The sequence below is a fragment of the Ooceraea biroi genome, chromosome 5 (assembly GCF_003672135.1).
Source record: "Ooceraea biroi isolate clonal line C1 chromosome 5, Obir_v5.4, whole genome shotgun sequence".
In the NCBI taxonomy this organism is placed as follows: Eukaryota; Metazoa; Arthropoda; class Insecta; order Hymenoptera; family Formicidae; genus Ooceraea; species Ooceraea biroi.
Window position 1 is genome coordinate 16,476,672 of NC_039510.1, and position 19,812 is coordinate 16,496,483.

The 19,812-nt window shown below is 40.8% G+C and overlaps 1 protein-coding gene across 1 annotated transcript in view; it reads left to right on the forward strand.

Moving 5' to 3' along the window:
• Positions 1 to 19,241, forward strand: part of LOC105286524 — a 120,837-nt gene extending 101,596 nt beyond the window's left edge. Inside the window, 12 exon segments of the mRNA XM_011351539.3 lie at positions 5,964 to 6,066; positions 9,778 to 9,950; positions 11,687 to 12,185; positions 12,498 to 12,894; positions 13,022 to 13,256; positions 13,502 to 13,673; positions 13,909 to 14,148; positions 14,295 to 14,450; positions 15,704 to 15,858; positions 16,165 to 16,271; positions 16,813 to 17,334; positions 17,445 to 19,241. Of these exon segments, the coding sequence (XP_011349841.2) occupies positions 5,964 to 6,066; positions 9,778 to 9,950; positions 11,687 to 12,185; positions 12,498 to 12,894; positions 13,022 to 13,256; positions 13,502 to 13,673; positions 13,909 to 14,148; positions 14,295 to 14,450; positions 15,704 to 15,858; positions 16,165 to 16,271; positions 16,813 to 17,334; positions 17,445 to 17,597 (2,912 nt within the window). The 3' untranslated portion in view covers positions 17,598 to 19,241.
• The last annotated feature ends 571 nt before the right edge of the window (positions 19,242 to 19,812 follow it).

Sequence of the window (19,812 nt, forward strand, 5' to 3'; positions counted from 1 at the left end):
TATTTGTGGACGTGCCTCGCAGGTACATCCACGGGCATAAAAAAGTTGAGAAAATACGGCGAGAAAGAACGTGCACGGGCGCCTAATTCTTCCATTCGCGACACGAACGTGCAGAAGAATCTCGGATGCAATAATAGCGAAATGTAATTATTATTTCCATTGGTAGCGAACCCTGGCAGTCACCGCTCTCTCTCCCTTCGGGAGAATCCCCGAGAATTTCATTGATTTCGATAATATCTGCCGAGCGACTGGCCGAGGTCGCGCTCCCGGTCATCAATTTCCGACGACAAGACTGCGTTCATTGCTAAGACCGAATTTACGCGGTTCGCATGTTCCTGGCGATCGTCCCGGCTAGATCGTCCCAAGTGAATGAATCGGAAGCGGAACTATCGAGTTCACCAAAAGCTTTCCGTCTCCTGTCGCTCGTAACTCGCGAACTATCGGCACCAGTTGAGGAAAAATCGGCTTCCCGCATATCGATAAAAGCATCTGTCGTTAAAATTAAAGAGCCTGCGGTTTCCGGAACACACTCCGTGTGTATAATTGGATGATAAATCACCGAAGTATTCATGAACTCTCTCTTTGCAAGGTAGATAGTGGCTGCGCTTCTTTCATCCCTTAATATGAATGATCATTTTTGCGGAGATACGCTGACACCGTAGAATTTACATTTCCTTCATTACACACACATTTCATGTCGAATGATCATTAAGAATGGATCGCGTAAATCCGGCTTAATCTTTGCCCAACGTGCAACGAATGCCTGATCGTAGAACCAGATCCTCCATATCAGAAAAGATTATAAATGATCTGATATCTATATCATTCGCGGCAGTTCGTGAGCTGAATAGAGAAAGTTTTTCAAGAAAGTTATTTGAGACTTCGCAGTTATTAAATTAATATTATCTCTCGATTATATCTATCTCGATTATTCTATCTCGATTATATCGTCGATTCTCTAATTGCAGTCGGAATAATATTTATCAATGTTCGTGCGTGTGCTGTTTTATCCGTTCTAAAAACGATTGTAATTTGTCGAATCGTAGTTGGGCGTGTACTTATATAATACACACAGAATCGAGGCCCTGTGTGTATTTCTTGCAAATGTCAATCGCTTATAACGTGGGAGCTATATTGCCGCCTCGTTTTCATTAGGGAAAGATGGACTCGGAATTGACTCGAGAATCCGCAGAATAAAAGGAAATGCGCATGAAGAATCTGATACATCCGGTATATATCTGATTCCAATTAAATTCGCCGGGCTGGAAAAGGTTAAAGAGTGTTAACTGCGGTTATACGAGACCCTCCTTAACTGTGTGCCCTCGGTATCCTATTATTATTATAAATGTCAAATACGTGTGTGCGATAACGTGGCACAATTGCCGCCAGCACAATTAACTCTATATCTTCAATTTTATCTACATAATTTTTCCCCTCGTCTGAATACAATACAATATAAATAATGGATTTAATAGTACGTAAGGCGGGAAGTACCTCGTTCCAGAATCATTTCCGGCTTTCGCAGCTAACGCCATTACCTGCAGAGACATCATACGTACGAAACTACCATTCACGATTGCATCGCGCACTCGGCATACGTGCGTAATTGCGTTTTACATGCGAATTAAGCGACGAGCACAAGGCAGCAAGAGTTTCTCTCTGAGTTTGCGTCGAATTCGCAGCCCTTCTGGCGCACCAACTGCGTCAAGTTCCTCCTCTATTCTCTTTCTCTTCCTTTCTCCGTTCAGTCGCGATCGTATCCGAAGCCGGATGTAGTAAACGGACGACGGTAAACTATCTGTCACACGTGATAGACGCGAGAAAAGGGTGACTCGATAAAAGTGTCGATAAAAGGAGGGGTGACGCGGGCGAAGACATGCGTACGCAATATTACACCTCGTCTTTTTCCCTATTTTCTCGCGGGACGCAGGGAGAAAGACGTTCGAAAATTGTATTTGCGGTGGACGAGGGTGGCGTCGTGATATGCGCGCAAGATTGCACCAGTCGATGGAAACGGGGGCAACGGGGCGGCAAACAGCAGAGAAATTAATTAATTAGGCGCGGCGAGGGAGATGCGATCTAACACTCGCGCGAGTGGAGTCCCACTGGAAGTTGCAAGATAACGCGAAAGATTGCGGCGACAAAAGTTTCCTGCGAAGAGAGACGAAACGCGAAAGTCTTGAAAAATTACTCGAAAGTGTAGCAAGTGCAATAAACAGCCATCCCGCACACATTCGCGGGAAGTTTTTTTTACGGAAGTGCAATGTATGCAGAATACTTTTTCATATATTTCTTTCTTAGATCGAGCTGCTCATTCACTTTGCAAAATGCATTTTATGCCGGTCATATAAATCAAATTATATCGGACCTTATCTTCTCTTTTTTCTCCTCTCTCTTTTTTTCTCCCTCTTTCTTTCTGACTTTTTATAAAGTCACGTTTGCTTTTCCATATTTTCATTCTCGTGCGCGAAGACAAATGCGTTGCAGTTACCCATTTTCTCATGAATAAAGAGAGCCATGGGATCAAATGAGGTCAAAGCACTAATAAAAAAGGCTGTGTCGACATCGGCGCGTTCGTGCGTGCTATCGTATACTTTCGTCGCTGAAACCCGCTTGGAACGATGCGAACACGCAACTCGGCAAAAATAAAATATTTTCAGACACTTCCGGTTGCAATTCCAAGTTGCAACGGAGCTCGATATCATTTGCACGTAACACGTCAGCTTTTCTCTCGCGTCTGGCTCATCGCTTTTCAATTTTCAGCCTCGGCGATGTCGAAAGTAGTAGCAAAAGTAGTAGCAACCTTTCTGCAACACGTTGATTATGCAACCCGCGTTACGTGACATTTTCCGATCACGGCATTTTTTCGAGCCGTCAGCGTATAAATAAGAACACGCTTATCTTGAGTGTACCGCGATCGTCGTGGGCGAGAGGATGTTAAAAAGGCGGCGCGTGCATGAGGCCATCCTTCGCTACATCTCCGCTTTTCGGATCTCTGCTGAAGATTAGAGAGGAGCACGCGTTTTATCTCGGCAGTGGGCGAATCGTGCTAGTTAAAATTTGATTTACCTTTTGCATGTTTTAGCTGACATTTGCATCCCGCATTTTGCGAGATAAAAAGCGGAGATCCGAAGAGGTGGTATGTATACCAGGTTGTCGCAACGAGAGCGTTAAAAAATATATCACCACGTGTAAATTGCACGAGTTAATCGACGTTTCTCGCAGTTTCCCACTCGTAGCCTCTTATACGACGCTACCTCAGCGATCCGAGCGAAGCTACGACGAGTGAATGTTTTTACTGTGTGTTTTGCGAAGGTTTACAACGATCTACTTTTTAACGTACCATCTTCATTTTCGTTAAAATTGTACGTAATATAAATTATTTTTAATATGCTAATGTATGTAACTATACAGACAGAAAAGGTCAGCACGTATTGGTCACTGTATGAATAAATTTGGTCCATGGTATGTAATAATTAATTGCATATTTCAGCTCTGTGTGATTAAATGAATGTGGAGTTTAATAGGAATTTCCGACTTTTTCATTAAACAGTGTAATTTAAAAAATACACAAATAGATAAATAGGAAAATAAATTAAAAAATAAATTTTCATCCGTAATTTGTAATAAAAAGCAACGAATAAAGTATAAAATGAGATAAAATAAACTTTGGGGCGAGTTAAAACATTGCATTAATTTAATCTATAATAATAATTTAATCTATAATAATTTAATCTATATAAAATTACGCGAAACGATAAATTATTTTGTTGTGCAAAATGCATCACAGAAAGGGGAAAGATTAAGAGATCCACATATTATAAAGTTCGCATATAAAATACATCAGATAGTGATATAAATCGAGGGTGGAAAAAATAATACGTTCAGTCAAAGTAATACACTATCCAGCATAATTTTATGTCATATCACGTACCACCATGGTGTCACGAATAATCTCGCTCGTCATCTGGATATTTTGCACGAAATATATTACAGTACGCGAAAACTTGTAATGAGATTGCTGCGACATAGCTAATTTATATTTCAGACTCATCGGCGTGTTCTAAACTTTTCTCGACAACGATATAAATATTAATAATGTATTCGCAGTGTGATTCTGTTCCATTCGGAGCACGTTCGAGCTAATATCATTTGGCAAAATCAACTCAATGTATCGTTTATTTAATGTATCATTGAAAAGATTTCATGCAATTTTTTCTCATTTGCTTATTTTCGCACATTTTCGCACGAGATAATAATAAAGTATGAAAAAACATATTAATTAATTAAATTAAAATATAAAATTGCTTTTATTAATTTATTAATATTATTATGACATTATATCTTATATCGAAGATGCCTTCTAGGAACTATCGCAATTAAAATTGTATCAAATTTGAACCCTATGTGTGTTTAGCATTTCTTATTTAATTTGAAACAAACATCTTGTGCATATATAAGAATCCGTCATGATTTTAGCTTGTCGAATTTCAATTACCAATAACAAATTCGCTTTCCTATTCGAGATACCCGTTCGTTGTTAAAATGTAATAATCATATTAAAACTTCCTAACAATTCACCAAGTTAAACAACCAGATCCAAATCGGCATAACTACGCTCCGTGTGCGGTGTAGCGTTGAAAGGGTGTTGGCGCTTACCGAGTGGTTTGCAATTTTCTACAATAGCTTCCGAATGATTTGATTCCTGCAGCGTTTCTGAGTTGTAAAAATGTTACACAATGTAAATTTGATTTTGAATAATTCATAGATTGATCGATTGTTTCGGATTTCTCAGGAGACACACAACACTCTATGTCTTCTCTTTTATAATTTAACATTTTATCAATCATATATTCATTATCTTCAAACTGCATTTCATACATGTTGCTCGTTTATCACTTAAAAATTACAAAAATGATATCTACTAAACGAACATTTCGGAATTTCGTCTATCTTTTTCCTCACACATTTGTCATTACAATAAATCTCAAGATTCTTGTCTCTCTTTTTCTTTCTTAATTTTACCAAGTCCTAAGACGGCACGCGTTTATTAAAGTTTTTTTAAGACACTTTTTATCCGGATTAGTTTCATCAGTTCTGGAGTCACGAGACACCCTATAGAACACGCATGCATGAGTTTCCATCCGCATACAATGTATGTGCGTGCATGCGTGCAATTATTACATATCGCCCTGGTCACGAACGCTTCGCCGTCCCGACGAAAGCGGCGCGTCATATGGCGTCGTGACGCCCGCTTTCCTCTCGATATCAAAATTCCATGCCTGGCACGCGCTGGAATTCTTTAGGGCCTCCGGTGTGTCGGTGCGTGGTGTGGTGCGATGTCACGAGAGCGGCGACCACACCCCGGCTCAGCTCGACACGACCTCGCGAAAGGGTAGTTAAGTAGGGACACGAGAACGAGGGGGGACCGGGGAGAAACGGAGGTAGAAAAATAGTGCAAATGGAACGGGATGATGGGCAAGTTTTCCCGGGTACTCGGGTGATTTTAATGGTGATGACGGGAATGAGAGTGTTACGTAATGCGTGGGAAGTACTTGGAGAATAGGGGATGCGCGAGAGCGAGAAAAATGTCCAGAAGCATGAAAATAAGGATATGCTCCCTTTTTAATTATTAATACGGGATTGACAATGGATCCGCTCATAGAATATCTCCCTTTCACGAGACGTGACGCAAACATGAATCTTGATATTCCTTATCGGATGCGTGGGAAGATGTCTCGTAGAAGATACACTGACTATTTACCTTGTGAAATATATTGTCTATTAATAATAACTAACAAATTTTTCTAGACATATCCTCGCTGGATTTTTTCTTGAATTTTTTCTGTTTCGAGATGTAATCATCCTAAAAATACTTGCCACACGTGTCATGTCGACTTTTGTCCATCTCCATGCGTTTATGTGCCTGTGTCTGTATTTTCTTTATTTCTTACTGTTTCAAGAACCGTCGCCGTTGTACGACAACAACCACTACCACGAGGAGTGCCTAAAATGTAACAGCTGCGGCCTGAATCTCACGGGACCCAATCACAAGCGGGCGAGACGGTGAGTATAACAAAATCACGTATTCTCCACTTTTCTCTCCCTCTTGGCGCGATTTACGCGAGCACGGCGCACTCATAAAACGATGTTACGTTTAATCAGTATCAGTCGTAACCCGTACCCTATTCATGCGAGGCCACTCCTTCTCTCCTTTTCATTATCATACTCGTTTTATTGCGTCTAATCGGGACTTTCAGCGTGGTAATGTCGTGTCCGTTAATCAAGCATCGTTTCGAGAAGTATACCGTATACAAGTGTACTGCACATTAATCTCTCAGAAATCTTGCGACGGACCAATCTTTCTTCTTTCTCAGAAATCTTTCTTTGTACCGCGCCAAGTTTCAGAAAATCATTTTTCAAGCTTACATAACTAATGATGCAAAGGTGCATAATTCCACACTGTTCCGCAGCGGACAGGTGACGCGTGTTCTAAAAATTGCCTGAAAAACGCTGACTCACAAATTGCAATTTTATCATCCGCGCGGGTTATCATTTGCCATTTTTCATTCGTTAATTTATTATTTTGTGCTATTTCCCTCGGTTTGATTTCGCGCAATCTACATTCGACTGCCTATGAAATGAACGTGCGATGAGCGGATGCGTTTCGCATTTCGCGTACATGGAATCGTTATTGTTTAGCAAAATACTTAATCGTACAACGAAGCGCACAGCTTTTATCACCCCGACAGTGTCATTTTCGCGGTGCTATTGCGGTGTATTTTTCACTCGCGATTTAACACGCGCCCGCCATTTCTCTCGGGGGTAAAACGTAAATAATCGGTGTATTGGACAAAATCCTATCTGTGCTATTTGCACGATGATGTTTTTTCGCTGGGCACCTTTCTCATGTTTTAGAAACTAAGCCGACGCATATAAAACGAGATCCATGACACGAGGTCTCATGACTTGAAATTGCCAGGATATTTTCTCGTCTCAGAGGTTGAATGCCGATGCCCGGGATATGTCTGATGAAATAGTCACGGACGAAGTACTTGCTCCGTATTCTAATGCCGTAGTTATGTCTTAATTTAACGTCCGGAGTAAAAGACTTGCTTTTCGCTTTTATTAAAACGTTATCTTTGATTAACAATCCTTTTTTTCCATTTTATCGTGTAATGCGTGTAAGGGTGTCCTTCTCATTTTGCTTGGTCGATTTATAACGCTACAACCAATTTGTAATAATTCGCGGATGAAACGGTATGCGCAGCAATACCAGCAGTGTTTTGTACAGCTAGAACAATCGTCGTGTGCGAATGTGCTTTTGAAAGCACGTGCAGAGATTCCGTTCGCGATTTAACACTTTGTTCACCGTAGTGAAAAAAAAGATGTCAATAAATCGCGACTGCGGAGGAGGGAAGGGAAAGGAGCTTTTTTCGCCATATTCTATGCATCACGTCTGACTTTTGTTATTTTCCCCATGTGTGATGAGAATAGAAGCTCCGACAAGCACGGTGGACAAGCGCAGCGCAAGACGCAGTGAATTACGCGTCCGACGCCGGCAAATTCGATTCCCGATTAATCTGATCACGGTGAAATTCAACAGAACGACACGTGCGCGCGATCGAGTTATCCCGGAACAAAAATTATTCCGCTTTCGAAAAGGTGTTCCGCCGTGTTTCCCGCCTTCGATCGCGGTAACATCGCGCTTCTACAAGCTCGCCGAATTTATGCATGGCCGATGAAATTCGGGGGCTTTAAATGAACGCGCGGCTATATATCGTGTTTCCCATTCGAGAACGTTTCGTTTACATCACGGCCATCACACATGGGGGATCATCGTGGAGCCAGTCAATCGGAAAGCTATCCCATCGCGTCGTTCGATCGCGGGTCACGTGCGGCGAGAGTTCAATCGGCGATTTGAACGTGGCCACCCCTTCCCGGATAAAAGGATGAACGATACCCTTCCATATCGGACCGACGGTTCGGGAAACTATTTGCGATTCAACGGACATTACGATGCGGGTTATCGCGGAGTCTGCGATTAAAAAATGCGACGCGTTATAGTGTCATTCTTCGACGACGTTTCCGCTTCGGCGAGAACGCGAGGACTGATCGAGAAATATTTATTATCCCGACGAGAGAGAGACGGCGGACCGTAGGAATAACGCGCGAGACCCTGTCAGATGCAGGCAGCGTTGGAATGGACGTTTTAATGTAACGTTATATGCGATTACCGGTCGTTTTACAACCTTTACGCAGGCCGCTAATGCGTCACTGCATTATGCGGACGGGGCTTCCGGCTGCCTGTCGCCGCAGGAGATATAAAAAGAAATATCATGTGTACGTGAAGCTTAGGAAATAACGTTTCCTACGATTTGCAATCTATCATTATTGTGTTGCAGATCGAATTCGCAGCACATCGATTAATATCGATGGAAATCAATATAAATGCGTAATAAAAATTCCGTTCTCCGCCTCCTCGAAAATATTCGTGAGTCGGGAATCTTAAGAAATCAATATTCTATTTTATTAGATTTCTGAGAGTTCTTTTATTGAAAACATGCAAAGATAATGTATATATGTCTCTTGAAAACAAATAATAATAATAATACAAGACGTAATATTTCTGAGAATTTGTCGGTATATTGCGGAAGTTAAATGGATTTCGAGGGATATTCTTAGAATGTGGATTACCAAGTGTCTGGAATAGTTCATGATTTTAATTGGTATCGCGTAAATCCGTGCGATAATAGCAAATGATAAAGGAGATAAAGGAGACGGCCTATTCCAATAACGTGAGGTGTTAGAACGGATTCACGTTTTATCAAGCGGATGAACTCTCATGAAACTTCGTTTCTCTTGATTGTTTTCATCCACGATAAGATCCGCTTAAGTTTCCTGGTCTTATTGCGTCGAAATAAAATGCGTCTATTGGAGAAATGTTTTCTCTTTTGAAGAATAAGAATCTAATCCCTTCGTTTAATTAATTTTACGTAGTCCGTTTATTATTTTCTTATTGCAATGATTGATACAATTGCTTATGAATTTTAGGTGCAAATCAATACTATGCATTTTTTATTCCACTAACGAAAAGTAATAATTGATATAAATTAGAATCTCTGTTAACACGTTGATCGCCCACTGTAAATCGAGCGCCTCTGATGAAACATCGCTGTCACTTAGATTTGGGTGACGTGGTGATCAACGTATTAAATTGCTCTGTTAAATTGATAATTGTGTGATGTTAAACAGTAGGAGTTCTATAGATCTGTAGATAAACGTGACACTATCGATATTACCAATTAATCAATGATAATTATTAATTTTAATATCTGTATTAGAGCTCTTTTTATTCTCTACTTTCATACATGGAGTGAAATTTTCAAATCGCGTCGTGACAACTTTGGCGTAATAATTTCAAATTTAATATTAAAAAATTGCACAATAAACGTTATCACATCATCTGAAAAAATCGCGATTAAATTGAGTGATCACGCACCAGCAGACGTACATTTAAGTTCTGCTCGCCCATATAATTTTGAAATAACATCGTGTGATTATCATATTTACGCATTGTTAAAAGCATTTGTATCAAATTTGCATATCCCAGTCCTATCTTTAGGTATAACGCCAAGAATACAAATGTCATTGCCGTTCAACCGCTGCAGTTACGAGCATTGCAAATGCTTTTTACGACTATCGGGCTACGAGAAACAGTCGTCTAAAGTACCACTCGTTTCGACGAATGATTCTAAGGGTCGTTCTGCGTCGCAGGTTCAAGAACCAGATACTTTGCGATCTGCACTTTGCCGACGTGGCGCTGATGGAGTGCTCGGACTTCATGCAGCAGTTGCGCAGCTTCAAGCCACAAAGTTTAGGCTGCGCAGTTGCGAGAAGGAAGTCCTCGACCACCCTGATCTTCCCGCTGCCACCGCAGGCGTGCTCCGGTAAGTACTTTCGTCGAGATCACTCGCGTTTGCTCCTTTCTCTCTCTCTCTTGCTTATCCTCCGTAACTCTCAAATCGCGCTCTTCGTGAACGAGCTCTCGGTACCGCAGTGAAGCCGCCAACTTTTACAGTACATATGTATGAGACGAAGCTACAGGTGGTTTCCGCCTGTCTTGGATTACGCACGATTACATGCGCGACGCTTCCGCGCGACGCCGGATTCGAAGCGAGCGTAGGTCTTAAGGGTGGAAATGCTGTGAAGCCGTGAAGGCGTGCGGAAACAATACGCGTGATGGGGAAGAAATGATGGCCACGTTATCCAGTCCCGTGTTCAGTACGGAAGCGAGTCAATTGGCGGTTGTCGAAATTATTTTCAGACGGATATTCCATTGTCGCGCTTGCAACATTTACCCCTTAAGAGCTACTTTCCCTTTGAGTTTAAGGTATTTTGCCGCGCGAGCTGAATAATCCCGCGGTCCCTGAGGTGGGGAAACTCGAGGGAACTTTTACCACCCGTGCCGTCTCGAAATTCGGGTTTCCGGTGAGATATGGACGGTCATTACGCGCGGACAAAGCGGTCGGCAATTAGGGTCGGAATCGGAGGTGAAGAACAGTGGAGGTGAAGAAGAGGAGTCACCGCGGGCGGCTCACTCTAAGTTCGAATACCAAGCCCTGTCTGCAAACAGCTTGGTGTTCTACCTTACAGTGAATCGACTGCGGTATCGTCGACAGCCACGCGTCAGCCAGAGGAGCAACGAGAGGGCTAGAGGAAGGAAAACGAAGATTGATACAACCAGACGGCAGCGACGGGCCGGAGAAGAAGAAACATATTACTAGAGATACGTGCTTAAGTGGATGAGAGTCCGCGTTGTGGGTGGAGAATCTCTTTTCCTCGACGTTCTCGGGTTCTTCTATCTCACGGTCGATTCACCCGCGAAGCTCTATTTTGTCGGATCGGATTTCACTCTTAATGATTCCAGGCGGAGCACTTGCCTTCGGGCACTGTTTGCTCCATCCTCGTTTGCCCGCTCTTTCTCCAGTCTCGTTTTCTCTTTGTGCCTCTAATTTCTAAACAAACCCTTTTCGCCTCGGGGATGATCCCCGGTTCTTTTCGCCTTCTCGAAGAACAAAGACATCATCGTTCACCAATTTGCCCCGCCGAGAAGAACGCTAGTCGAGCGAAATTAATTAACGTTAATCTTGCTTTGAGTGAAACTGCTCAATCGACATCCGCGCGCTGCATGATGAAAACGTTGAGGATTATTGCATTTACGTACAACACGCGCCACGACAATGTAATAACTTTTATGCTGTGATATTGAACCTTAGCAATTATGCTCTTTAGCGATCGTTCGTTTGATCTGCGATACTTTATTCTTTTGAAAGCGCGAGCAGAAATGCTCAGAACTTTGTCAAAAACCGCTTGCTAGAGAGACATAATAATAATAAGCACTAATACTAAGCATTACAATAATAATTAAATAATAGAAAATTGAATGATGATGTATTTGATTATCATTTCTTTTGTAATTACTTGCTGCGATGATCGATTACTAATAATTAAAAAATTAAGTTTTAATCACTTTCTAATCTATTGATTCGTATCTACATTCTTATGCCTTTTGCTCTGGAAGTCTCTTCGCTTACTGCTCACTATTTTCTATTCATTACGGGAAATAAAGTAATAAATTAACGAATTAGGAATAAATGCAAGTTGAAGGTAAATATCCTCACAGATGAGTTTTGCCAAGAATTTCCGCACAACCTGATACCAACGCCCGGCTACTGGATCGAGTGTTCGCGGCAGCAGATCACGTCAGACACGATCTGGGACGAGAGCGAGAGCGATCGTGACGCAACCGATCCCGAGCAGGTGGAGGAGCAGACGGTGGAGGAGCGTTCGTCGATACTGAAGCGACAGGACAACAGCTTCTGCCTATTTGAGGAGAACGAGGTCGACACAGACGATGTGCCGCGGAAGAAAACCGTCATCGAGGAGCAATGGGAGAAGAATCAGGGCTTCGAGCTCACGTCGGTCGAGCAGGAGACCTACGAGAAGTACTTCTACGGTTCGGAGCACTGGAATTACTTCACAAACGATGAGGATCTGGGACCGGTGATACTCAGCATCAAGCAGGAGACGCTCAACGGCCGGGACCAGTTCAGGATCCTGGTCAGAGCCATCAGTTACACGGTCCACGGCCTTATCCCCGCCAGCTGCGTCTTCGCTGATCGGTAGCTGATCCAAAATCACTCTACCCGTAACATACATACGGCGTATCGTAATTATGTACTATGTTATGCGATAGAGATAAATTACACATTAATAAGACTGGGTCAATTATATTACGCCGGATGTATGAATATTTTATGTGTGGTATCCCGGATCGATGGGACTAGTAATGGACCAACGCGTCATTAATTATTTCGTAGCAGAAATTTGTTCTACCGATTAGATACGTCCAAAAGTTATGAAATACGAGCGAATGGATGTTACAGTTAATATTTTATTTAGGCGCACGCGAGACGTGGCAAATTCCTTTTTAGGTACAATCGAGAAGAAGTGGTACGCAGTCTGGGCAAAGAGGTAAACATCAATCCGCCACTGACCCTGGGCCAATTGCCAGACACTCCCGAAGAGCTTCTGAAGCTCGATCAAGTTTTTATCAAGTCCGAGCTGAAGGTGGGAGTGATTTATATTCAGGAAGGTCAGTACAGCGAGGAGGAGATACTCGACAACAACGACAACTCGCCACTCTTCGAGGAGTTCCTGCAGATCCTCGGGGACAAGATCAGGCTGAAGGGTTTCGACAAGTATAAAGGCGGTCTCGACACCGTGCACGATTTGACGGGCCTATATTCTGTCTACACCAACTGGAGGGGCATCGAGATAATGTTCCACGTGTCTACCTTATTGCCTTACGAGAAACACGATCCCCAAAAAGTGAGTCGTCCCTTCTGCTACGGTTATCTACATCTTTAGCTTTGTCAATTGCTTTTCAACGATGAAACAATTCTAAACGACGAGATCGGGGATTTATTTAGAGATTCTTTCTTTTCGCCACCCGCAGCTCCAGAGAAAAAGGCACATTGGCAACGATATAGTGTGCGTCGTATTTCTGGAAGCCGACAACACGAACTTCAGTCCAGCTTGTATCAAGTCGCATTTTTTGCACACATTTATCTTGGTACGAGTGAGTCCACGGATTAAGCGGAAAATCACGAGATACGAGGTGTCCGTAGTGACAAGGGACGAAGTTGGGGCCTACAAACCGTATCTATGGGAACAAAGTATTTTCGAGAAAGGTAATTTACATCGGTGCAGATATTGCCTTATGTAATCATCGACTCATTGTTCGACATAGTTTAGCATTATGAATATCAAAAAACTGCATAATCAATAATTTACATTAAAATTTGATATATTTTTCATTATAGATATCGTGCTTTGTAATAAAATTCAATACATTTGACATTATTTTATTAATTTCATTTTATCATGACGCTATGTTAATATTAAATTATCGAATCGTATTTCTATGCGTCAACAGGTCCGATGTTTCGAGAATGGATGTTAACGAAAATTGTAAATGGCGAGAGGGCAAGTTATTCCGCACCGAAATTTGCGAGGATGCAAGAACGAACGAGAAGTCAAATGTTGGAGGACATCGTGGCGAATCTCGCGAATCACGCGGAAACCGGGCAAATTCCGAAACCATACAGGTAAGACAAAAAATAATATTAACAAATTCAAAATTGGATGAATAAATAAATAATCGAAAGATTAAAACCAAATATGATTAATATATTGTGCTTTATCGATATATATTAAAATTATGCAATATATCTTAAGAAAACTTTTTAAGATTTTGTGAATTATTTTCCTAACTTTGCATTGTAAATCTTCAATATCGTAATGCACGTATTAATAATTAATTTATTAAATTCGCAATTACAGGCGAGGTTCTTGGCGACCGATTGGACACATGAGACCATCTTCGCCATTGTTGGATTCGGTGCGAGATCAGTTCGAGGATTATGATCAACTCGCAAAGGATTTCACCAGAGTGTTCCTCAACAATTCGGCGAATGTAACACTAAATGCCAGTCTGTTCGACGTATCTTTCCTCGTACCAGGACAGCAAAAACAAAAAGTCAGATTTATCGGCGTTAGAGCGATTTTAGCAGTGAGAAGCAGGTAACAAACCTTCTTTTTTTCAAAAATTATGAACGTAATATTCATCTCATTCATTTTATAATAACGTAAAATATTTATTATTTATATTCAATACTGTAAATACTGTAAATACTGTAAATAATTCATAAATATACGTTTTCACACAGAGTGTTCCAAGAAATGTTATATGGAATTCAAGCGGGCTTCGGAAGCCCGCAAGTACCAGTTGCTGAACTACTCGCGAGACCAGCGCCCACGTTACTCAGTCCACAGAAGCCGAAGAGCTCGAACTTCCTCCAAGTCCCGGACATGGAGAGTCCTAGGTACGTTCGAAAAATCAAGACTGTCATTAGATCCGAGATATTTATTAGTCTCACGAATCCAGTCCGAAATCACTCCATGTCAAAGTTGGTTCGTTGAAACGATGGACTGCGCCGAAGCCTGGTAAGCTCCGCAGTCGAAAAATTCGCTAAACAAATTGCAAAATAACGCTAAACGTGAGTCCGCAGTTGCGAAACTAATTGGCAACTTGAAAACGTTCGCTCAGTCTCTGAATAATGGACTCGTTAGAGTGTCAATCGAAGATCGAGCAGGAATCTGGTTTATGCGAGGTAGAAATTGGATTTCTCTAACGAGGATAAATTTGGAATCTCGTTCGAGGGGTGAGACTAATGCCTGCGATTTTCAGTGTCGAATGTTTCTTTCGTATTTATATCGTGTTACTGGATCTCATAATATATGTATATCTTTTTCACACGGCACATCCATGTCTCCTATCCTCACGGCACCGCATGACTATATATCTCGTACAACTTTTACTTATATTTTTCCTTATACTTACATATACCTTGTTTACCGTATATAATGCAAGGATTATAAATCTATTCAGGCCATGTAGCGTGTACATGAATTATCTATGTGGCATGCTCTTTCTCTGAGAGGCACTTGCAGTATTCTGTCGAATGATATGATTCATGGCAAACTCGGCTTGCTTCGAGCGCTGAGAAAGAACGTCGATTATTTTACGAATAGCAAAATTTCTACGAATGAAGTCTTGCTCGCTGATATTCCTTTGAGACGTACTATCTTACACTCGATCTATATATCATGATTCGTGTATTCTTCTCTCGCTCGTTTCCGTCCGTTAGTAATGTTGAGATCAATGCAAATCCGCTTCCTTTACTTTTATTGCGACATTATCGCCAATAATTTCGTATTATCGCAATTCGTTGTCGTCTCTTTGTTCATTTCCAAATTTCATGTGGCAGTTGCCGACTGTATCAATAATTTAATAGAGAGATCTTCTATCGCTGCTACTCGATAATTATACGCACAAAGTAATTCGATTCTCCGCACGTTGCCAGATACAAATTTTAAGAGCGCGCTTTCGACGTTGTATCTTTCTTTCGTTTAGTATTTAACTTTATATTCGATATCTCCTCCTTCCAGTTATAACCAGTCTCCCATCACCCTGAACCTATCCTTGCCTCTGCGTAAAATACCCGTAAAATCCCAGCTCCATACCTTGAGGTGCCGCTCCGCGGTTTCTGTGAGATACTGGTTCTGATGTGTTTAGGCCCAAAAGTGTACCCTCGTCGCCGATGGTGAAACGAGCATTCTCACGATTGGGTACAATCACAGCAGGATGGGGAAGGAGTATCAGGAAGCATGGTAGCAACACTTTGCAGAGCGAAGATCGAAAGCGATGGGCCAGTTCGCAAGATTGCAGTAGTAAGTGTTTCAATATTCTCTTTCTCTCTCTCTCTCTCTCTGTCTCTCTCGGATTATCTCAATATTCCCTTGTATCTCCTTATGAGAAAAGGCTAATTTATCTTACATATATTATACACTTTTTTATTTTATAAATTAAATAAGTGTGGATTAAATATTCATGTACGGATGTTGGTTCGAATTAATGATAAAATGATATTCCCTTTAAGTTAAATAACGGTACATGGAATCTTGTATTCGTGTACTATGTCTTAACATTCTTTTGTCGTTTATTGAAAGATAAAATTTAAATACCTTTTTTTTCAGATAAGGAGGTGAAAGATAAGGATAAATCTCAATCTTTGGCAGTGCCAAGGCTTAGCGTTTGCGCGGACGCACAGAAAGTAGATAGAGCGAAATTGGCGCAGACTGAGGTGAGTAAAAATCTTATCATTAAGAAGAGAATAAAGGGGTTGTTCAGAAAATTCATGTTAAAAATGCATGCATTAACATTTCTCAGAAATAGATAATAATCGATATATCACTTATAAGAAAGTTATATATGAATAAAAAATATAAGTTGTTCGACTAAACTGGCAAATTTTAATGTGAAGCACAATGTTTCGGCCGGGTTTCCAGCCCTCTTCAAGTGTAATACAAACAAGCCGGCCGAAACGTTGTGTGCTTCACATTAAAATTTGCCAGTTTGGTCGAACAACTTATATTTTTTATTCATTTACTTTCCTGGCGGCTTAAACTATTTTGAAATTAAAGTTATATATTTTCTTTCTATTTGTATTGTAACATAAAACGCTTTTATTCTTTCATTATTCTATATTAAAGAAAATATATGTCGATACATCGTCTTTTATCCATAAGCAATATCAGAGACTTTTCTAATTGAGAGATTCTCAAGGAATTAATTGTACCTGTTTCGCTTTTGATCTTTTATTAATAAAAATAAATATTTTCCAGTTTCATATCATTGAGTTTGATCCGGAAACCTTCCGAATTTTACTGGACTACTTGCACACCGGATCCTGTCCGCTAACGTGTAGCAATATACCGGGCTTGATATGCGCCGCGGAGCACTACGATCTGCCGGAGCTTCTCCAAGCTTGCTTCCATCACGCCAAGCAGTTTCTTAGGATCGAGATCGTCTGCGTGATGTTATGCGCCCTCGAAAATTATTACTGGCGTTACACATCCGCCTCGGAGCTGGTCAACATGATCCTCGCATTCGTCGAGACAAGGGCCTATCAGCTCTTCCAAAACCCAGACTTCCTCACTCTGAGCGAGTCGATGGTGCAGATGATCATGAACCGCAGCCTCGAGGTGCTGGAGATCAAGAAGTTCGAGGCGATGCTAAACTGGGCGAAGCACAAAGTCAAAACTAAGTCGAGCAAGGTCGACGCAAAGGTGGAGTTCAAGTGCATCATGGAGAGGCTCAGCAGAGATCTCAAATTATATCGAATAACACCTCATGAATTAATTAGGGTGAGTGAAGAGTGAAGATACGAAGAAACACGTGAAAATGTAGAAACAAAATTATAATACATAATAAAATAAAAGGTACACGCGAAAAATAACGCTCCTCGTTTTCGCAGATCGTGCTGCCGTCAAAAGCCATAAGGAACGAGCGTATCCTGGACACGCTGACGATGCAAGCAAACTCGGGCGTATTCAGGAACGTCGACAGCTACCTAGAGGCGTATCAAAAGAAAGTGCAGAACCAAGAGAGCTTCGACTGTGGACTGTAAACGTCAACGAACACACGACAGACATTGCTAGGACGATTTGTACCTGAAGATACGTTACGACCGACGAATTTTCCGACGACGAGGAAATCGTATTTCGTAGCGTCACTGCATGTCCACGCCGTGTCAGCGGATATCTCGCGCGAATAAATAAATCCTGACCTCGCGGCAACGATCTCTAATTAGAGTATCCGGCTGCGACCGCGATATTCGATACGTAGGAGTCGATAATTACACTACGGGGCTTGACAAGAGTCTATGATAGATTGCTCCGAGACCGTGTAAGGTCGCTGCCGAGCCACTCGACGAATAATGAGTTTAGAAACTGTCCCGGCTCCACTCGCGCAAACTTTATTCGATACTCGTGTGGTAATCCAATCGCTTCTGGCGGCATCTCAAGCTGTCACCCTTGTTTTATTTGCGGCAACAAGATGAATTATCAGGTCGGAGAGAATAATGTTAAGGCTGACATTGATGAAAATATGACACTCGATGGGAAATTATCAGAAAGTCTCTTTCGAGGCTTATCCAAGAGTAATTATCTAAGAAGTAGTCTATTCGGGAATCAATTCACTTATTTGCCAAAACTAAAAGTTTAATGCGTGGAAAGTCCGTATACGTAATTATTCTTGGATGCAAAATATTATGTCAGGAACTTTCGTAAACTTCGTTGCTTTCGATCTTTTAAATTTGTTTCATAAGTAATGCTGCCATATTTATATTTCTGAGTTCTGAGTTTCATATTGCCTCCAGTCTCGAATAAATAAAATGAAAATCAAACGAATATTAGTCCAGCTATAGTAACATGAGATATGCATTCGTACTGCTTATTTTTTCTATAATTTTACTAAATATGCATGTATTATTTGATTCAAATAATACATTGTATTTTTTCTTGTATTTTTCGGGTTGTGCCGTTACAAAAAGCGTTATCTTCATACAAGATGATCCTCTAAAATTATATGTCAGCGAGTATTTAGTAAAGATGAATAGAACGCAAGAGAATGAAATAGGAAACGCAATTACGATGTGATCGGCGCGTTTTGAATTAAAGTCTCGTAAGGCGTTATCAAGTTCCACACGCGCGATATAGGATTCGTTATATATTAATATAATTATAACACGTGATCATGATAGATAGCAGTAAATGTGAAATATCGATTGCGGAATAAAGCGCAGATTCAAAAGCTGTAACATCGCAAGTGCGAGCGTGAAAAAAAGCACAATTTTCATACAATTAATAAGGAGTGATTCGCGCAAATAAAATCTGATAATTTAAAAGTAATTAATTAAGGTAAATCCATTATGTTACGACATTACATGTAGACGATATCGACGATAAATCTGGCCAGATATTCGTCGCGTGGCATTGTCATCTATCCTTTTGCGTTTCAATGAAACGAAAAACTGAAAGCAGGGAGGATCACTCGACGATCACGAGAACGTTGTTTCGAAAGACGGATTTATCTTGACGATTATTATCGATAAGAGGGACTTTCGATTGAGGATGCCCATTGTATGTTTCGTATCGACGGCACTTAATAAATTGCCGACACATGACAATCTGTATCATAAAAGAAAAAACGCTACTAATAACGCGATGTAACATGTAAAACAGGTTTACTATTACATATAAGCTTACAGGAATATATAAACATACATATAAAGATTATACATATGATAAAGATTATACATATATATATATATATATATATATATATATATATATATATATACATTGATATAAGAATGAAACGGTAAACAATGAGAGAGCAACAACAATAATAATAAAATTAATATTGATAATAGTTCTAATAAAGAATAATATAATAACGATAAACAAACAAATCGATGTTGAATGTGGGGAAAAAACAAAAAAGATATATATATATATATACATATTCACGGTTTGTTCTGTTTTCTATCGTAGATTTTATATCTTCAAATACTCTAAAGCGGAGATTCTAAAATCCACGGGGGCAGGCTGGAAAAAAAATTTTTTGCGCGGCAGCACGCGGGCCTCTTTTTCTGTTCAACACAATGTCTCCTCCCTCCCAGGGGGGCACTCGTTCTAATTGTATCCGCGAAATTCATCGCACCACCGTAAATTACCGGCGTTCCCGTTCGATACGAAGGTACGAGAAGACATATCGACAACTTTTCTCCACTGGGAAAACGAACGATTCCGAGGGAACGCGGATCTTCATCCTAGTCTGGC